The sequence below is a fragment of the Bacillus rossius genome, chromosome 2 (genome assembly GCF_032445375.1).
Source record: "Bacillus rossius redtenbacheri isolate Brsri chromosome 2, Brsri_v3, whole genome shotgun sequence".
Classification (NCBI taxonomy): Eukaryota; Metazoa; Arthropoda; class Insecta; order Phasmatodea; family Bacillidae; genus Bacillus; species Bacillus rossius.
Window position 1 is genome coordinate 11,320,966 of NC_086331.1, and position 6,784 is coordinate 11,327,749.

The window sequence follows — 6,784 nt, forward strand, 5'->3', positions numbered from 1 at the left end:
CGAAAAATTGTGTTTAGATTTTTTTACGTGCCAAAATTATACTTTTCTAAAATTTGTATAATTTTATCACGTGCATACTAATAAACCAATTTAAATAATTTAAATTTATAAAAACGTGTGCTGATGGCTACAATGGCAAAAAAATGTTTCACTAAAGTCATGACACGTTTTGTACAAAATTCATAATGGTATTAAACTACTGACGGGTACTGTATAAATGTCTTATTTCATTCTTTACTCAGAACCCAATATTAAGCTACCATCCGTACAGTTTTCAAAATAATATAACATTAGCTAGGCTACTATAAATGACTTCATAATTTCAGTTTGAAATATTACATATCACTAGTAGTTCGCCCTGAACTGAGATATCATGATGTCCCTCTTTTCTTTTAGTGTCAGTAACTTCTGACCAAAGATAGTACATACTTATTATCAGAACTCCTGCTATGTTTTTCAATGAAACCATCCGTCATATGTGATTTTTCCGAACTATTTGAAGCATAAACCTTTTAAAGGGATACCTTATAACCTGATTTCTATTTGACTAAGTACTTAAATTTTAACCCAAAAGTAATATTTACATAGCAAGCAACAAACAGCTCACAAAATAATACAAAATGTACATAATTGTGCAAAATTTTCAAAGTTAACGCAACTTCGGCGTGTGTTTTCGTCAGCGCACTTCAGCATTTGACACATTTCTCTAGTGACACCTAGTTGTGGATATTGTAATACAAAGAACCTTTTTATTTTTATTTTCATTAGAAGTTTTCAAAATAAATATGTATAAAAATAGCCTTTTTAACCCTATAACATAAAACCTTTTAAATGATACCCCATATATAGTTCTGAAATATACAAAGAACTTTCATTGCATACCCCACTTGATCTGATTAACTCAATTAAAATTCTCTCCCCCCCCCCCCCCCCCGGGTCCGCAATATATCCATTAACTTTCGACCAATATAGCTCATATACAAACTTAAAAATTCTATTGGCCCCTACCTACATACCTGTCTACCAAATTTTACGAAGATCCAATTAATGGTTCAAAAGTTATTGGCGGACAGTCAAATAAATACATACATGCAGTATCTCTCAAGTTGATTTAGAGACCTCGCTTTACTTGGTCGAATATGTTATTTTCTGTGACTTATCCAGAGCCTTCAATGTAGTTATCATACAATTCTCTTTATCCCAAGGAAAGAAGGCAGAGGGTATAAATAAACTCTGCCAACGACAAGAAGTACTAAGACTGGCCAACTATCAAAAATGGGGTACCACAGGGCAACACTTTTGGCCCCACTACTGTTCTAAATACATATCAATGACATAACTCTGCAAACTGACAAAAGTAAGCGTATTCTATTTGCAGATGCCACATCAATTGAACTAAAAGGAGAAACCACAGGACCCATTCACGAGAAACTATTATAGCCATTGTTCAGAATAAAAATTGCTTTACAAACAAACTTGTCCTGAAAACCACATAACTTTTTTATTATATTAGATTAAATTTAGAAATAAAAATAACTTGGTAAATGCTGATAACATAGAAATTATTGAAAATGCTGTTTCACTGGTCTGTACAATATAATTCTTAGAGATCAATATTAATTTTAAATTTACCAATCACATTCAATTAGTTGCAAAAATGTTATGCCAAGCCTCTTATGTCTTGAAGGTTTATTATGTAATTAGTTGATTTAAAACTAACAAAATAGTAAAATTTGCATACTTGCACTTAATCACGTCACGTGTTATTGTAATTTGAGGAAATGCTAAATAAAACACCACAATTAAAATTACAAATAAGAGTTCTTCACATAAAACAAAAGACTGAAATCAACCTGTTGAAGAAAAAAATTTTAAAACAATTCTCACTTTTAAAAATTAAGGCATCTACAGGACATTTAATTTCTTGCCATAGATATCAAAACAAATTCAAGAGAAACAAAGCCATGATTAAAATGTTCGAGGATGTAACAACAATTATAATATTGGATATACATTTGGTCCAGCCAACCTTATAACCAGTTCATTACAATAGACCATTGTTTATTTTATATTTGCATAAACTTTCTACACCCACGAATCCCTTAATCTACATATTATTTCAACCAGTGCCTCCAAAACAAACCGATATGATGTTTGTCTCAAATATTGTTAAAACAATTTTCATACCCCCAAATACACAAACTATAATGTCTAACTTAAATTTAAATTGTTTTATAAAATTTAAATTTGTAATTTTAATTGAGCATTGGCAATCTTTAGTACGTAATACAACTATTTTATAAATAAACAACATTAACATAACAGTACTGTTAAGCATTGTAAGCTTATGCTCTCTTGCATTGCTAGTTACGATATTCACGCAGTCAGTCAATTGAGCCAGTGATACAAAAAAGCCACTGCGACACTTGGTGATGCGATGCACACTTTGGAAACCCCTGGTCTATTTCTTCAATTACCCTGTATGTTGTTAGCTGCGTGTGTGTCTTTAATGACCTCACCGTCAATGAGACAAAGCCTTAAAAACAAAATTTTTGAATAACTTAGTTTTTAGCAAAATTCAATTTTAATATTTAACAATAGCCTTATGTTGAATAGTTTCATCCTATTAGTATGTTTCTAGTTTCGTATTTGATTAAAGTAGTTAAAAGTGTACCTAGAATGCTGTAAAAACAGTGATTTTGCATAACAATTGTTAACAGCCTTTGTAACCACCATTTGTCTGATTTTTGTAGTCATCATGTACGGATTCAGAAAGAATAAAAAATACTAACTTGGGATCTCTTAAGGCCCCTGCCTACCCGGGCACACATATGGTGTTCAGAGCTTCAGTAGAAACCAAGCAATTTAAAAAAAATTCTCAAGATATTCAAGTGATGTAAGTTTGCAAAAAGCATTTAGAATGTACTGATGGTGAAATGAGTAGTACTGTTTCCATATTTAACTTTTAAAATGTATTTTTAAGGTGAGTGAAAAGGGCTAAAACACATGTTTCACAATAATTTTTAGACATAAATGCCCAGTTCAGATTTTTAAAAGCACTCAAGGGCCTTGCATTACACCTGTATCTTTATTTCTCCACCATCTGTTATGGTTACTGCTCATATTTCATGGTTGGCATATATGACAAAAAGACTGTGCATTAGTAGAGCCTTTCGCTTAGAGGCGACACCACGCTAGATACAGTAGCAAGCGTCGCACTTATCATCCCGCCTCACTGACACAGACACGCCCCTGACTAAGTGGGCCCCTTAAGCATTATTTGTAAAACCAATCATTTAACCATCCAGCAATTTTTCTAGATGAGTACCTAAAGGTATACTTCATAATGACCTTATGTTTTAATTTAGTCTACGCTAGGTTGTAATAACTGGAACCCCAAAATTTGTAGAGCTGTAAGGGTTGTCTATTATCTCGATACAATGCATCACTGATATTTGTTTTGGTGGGAAAATAAGTATGGGCAGTATTACTGTCAGGGATGTTGGCCAAGGAAAATAAGATTTTAGGGAAAAAATGTGATTGTTTGATTGGTTAATACCATAATAGGAATACTAATAGTCATATTGTAGAAATCGTTCCATTTACCTAGTGCTTTCAAAGCAAAGCAACAAGCATGTTTAAAAGGTATTAAAATTAAAAGCATATAATTTTACGAGTTGTTGACAATGTTAGCCATAGTGTTCTGGTGTTTAAATTATAATGTAATTTACTTCAAAGAATGTGTAAAGCAGGAATGGTATAAATGAAATTACAACTTATACGTGATGAGAAAGGACTGTTCAATAAAACGTGACTTTATTGCAATTAAAATAATTTAGGGTATGTAGTACAGGACTCTTAATACATCAATATGAGGTAAAGTAGTTTAGAATTTCTTTGAATGGTGCAGAAGTATTAGTTAAAGGCAAGCAAGCTGAATCTGTAAATAATGTAATAAACTGATTCTCAAAATTATACGATAAGGCTAATTTTTTGCTTTAAATATGTTGTTATAATATAACAACATATTTTTTGCTTTAAATATGTAATAATATAACAAATGCTCTAAAGGGAAAAGAGATATGAGATATGTATACTTGATTGATGCGGTACTAAATTGTAGTGGGTATTGTAAAAAAAATGTAGGAAAGTATTAGAACGAGTTAACATAGCATCACAATGTTATTAGTGTATATCGTGATTCGGTGATAGTATAGTTACACATAGTCTATAAGACGTTTATATTATTAATGAGACAACAGCAGTAAAATAGTAAAATGGTGGTGTAAGTTGGATGAAAGTGTAAAAAAGTCAGTCTTAGAAGGAAAATACTGCATTTTCATGTTTTGTATTAGAAAGGTAGGATTAAAGTATAGGTACTTGTGATACTCAAACTGGAATTTCCTTAATAAACAAATTTGTGAAAGAAAAATAAAACCATGTAAATGTTCTCCACCCAAAACCCCCATATTCCTGTGATTGTCTAAATCTACAGCTGGAGAGAAAATGCATCAAAGGATAAACTGTCAGATCAGCTTAGTGCACCAAGTTTATAAGCAAATAACAAACATGCACGAAATGTCAGGAACTACACTAACTTAAAGATACACAAAAAACTTCATTGAAACTAAGTGTCATTATGCTAGTTAGATTTGCTTTACAAATAGGTACATAGCCTAGCAGGGTACACAGGTCCTGAACCATCGCAATAGAGCCACTATAACATGGCTAGGAACAGGGCCTACGGGGCCAGATCATTTTTGCAGAGGTCTACGCCGCAACATTAACTCAGTGCCACTTACGAGATTACATAACAAAGTATCCAATTATTTACCATATATAACTGCAAGACCAGTTTCGTGCAGGAACCTCAACCGACGATGTTTGAACAACCATATCGTCAATACTGTAAGTATTAGCAGGAACGTGTACAGCAATAAGTTTAAACTGTCAAGGCGATGCGTCAGTTGAGCCCTTGCATCAAGAGCAATATCGGTTTCCGCACATCCAATACATTTGAACAGCAAAGAAAATATAATAAAACATGTTATTTGCAGCAAAACACTCATTTGAGCCATGTTTATTTCACATTTTACACGAATTACTCCTATTAATCACACGATCGCACATTTCGGCACGAAAATGTCACTGATAGTCACATGTCACTAGTAAGGGAAATTTTTTGTTGCGATTGTTTAAAACTACCTCCAAAGAACACATATTAATTTTTAAAAAAAATCCTAATTCACTACAAGTGCTACTGGCTGAATGCGTGTTACGTTAATAGTGATTTACGAATCTAAACAATTCGCATTCAACGTACACTCAGCATTTACAATTTAAAAAACAAGAAACTTCAAAACCGATTGCATAACAAGAACAAAGATATGATCGCAGTTCGAGTCTCCTAGTCTAGAATGCACATGTATTAAAAATCTAGTGACCACTAGCACTTCCTCTAGGGGAGGTTTCAACTACCACTAAATTTAGTAAGTTTAAAATATTTTAGCGTCAGCCCGGTTGGGATTAATGTAATTTAGTATGGATGGCCACTGGAAACGAAAATAGTCGAGTTAAACCGAAGGAGACCAGAATTCAATGATGTTGAGACATATTATCAACAAACATGGAAAATTTCAAACATAATTCAAAAATGTTCAAAACAGTAATTTATGTTAAAATCTTAAGTTTATATGTGCATGCCATATAATACTGGTTGTGTTGGGATATTCTAATAATGTGCTTCTCTGTGTAATATTTATTAAGTTCCGTAATGTGATTTAAATTACAATGCCTGATAAGAGGACAATTTGTTTTTAATTCATTCAAGATCAAGGGTTCCAAGAAATGCTAATAGTTACTTACCATTGCAAACATTGGAGCATCCAGATGGAAGAAAATATGATCAGTATGGGTGGAATATTTTCTCAAAAAAGCCATTTTATACGAAAATGTGTTCATAAAGGGTTTCAGTCCCAATATCCTATAAACCTTAAATATACTTTTGATTTAACAAGAAACTAATTTTGTCCTTCTTAACTTTTAAAGTACTTTTGGCTTCATAAGAAATGCTAGTGTGGGGGACCACTTTTAAAGCAAACTGTGTTTGAAGACGATGTAAAGCACTCCTGTACACTTAACTTTTGATTGCTTCTTATATTCTGCCTTATAATTAATGTGACACAAAGAAGCATTCAACTGTGAATTAAATAAATTTCTTAACTTTTGTAAATACACATGGGCGTCGCAACCAGGGAAGGGGGGGGGGACACGTCCCCCCCAATAATAAAAGTCTTCAATTTCATCCCCTCCAATAATATATTTAGTTTCGTAGTTATATTATTAATATGATTTCTGTGATATAACCCATATGTTGCACATGGTGCATTTAGTCCAATCGTGGTAATGTGAGCACTGTGTTTTTACAAATTTGTTCTCTAAAAATATTTTTTATAAAAAATAAATGATATATTGCAACCACCTATAATTAGAATATTTAAGAAAGAAAAATGCCTAAAAACCACCTTTTTGCACCTTCAAACCCCAAATTTTCCCGGGGGGCGACCCCCATACCACACACTTTTTTTTCCCAGGGGATGGATATTCCTCAACAACTATATCAATTGCAGTCTCCCCCCCCCCCCAAAATATTTCCTTGCGACGCCCATGTAAATACATATGTTATATGCTGACCACATGCACATCAAAAGTGCGATTCATTTTTTTCCTGCCCATGAAGCTAATCTCTCTAAACCAATAAGCATACATCTGAGAGTTAAATACC

At 32.9% G+C, this 6,784-nt stretch overlaps 1 protein-coding gene across 4 annotated transcripts in view; it reads right to left on the reverse strand.

The window, feature by feature from the left end:
• The window catches only part of LOC134529095 (sodium/hydrogen exchanger 6), a 106,787-nt gene extending 101,374 nt beyond the window's left edge, over window positions 1-5,413 (reverse strand). The window contains exon 1 of one of the 4 annotated variants that reach the window (XM_063362820.1): window positions 4,835-5,405. In XM_063362820.1, the coding sequence (XP_063218890.1) occupies window positions 4,835-5,078 (244 nt within the window). In that variant the 5' untranslated portion in view covers window positions 5,079-5,405. Of the gene's footprint in view, window positions 1-4,834 lie in introns of all 4 variants that reach the window. The other 3 variants (XM_063362823.1, XM_063362821.1, XM_063362822.1) reach the window with 3 other exon arrangements.
• Window positions 5,414-6,784: the final 1,371 nt, after the last annotated feature.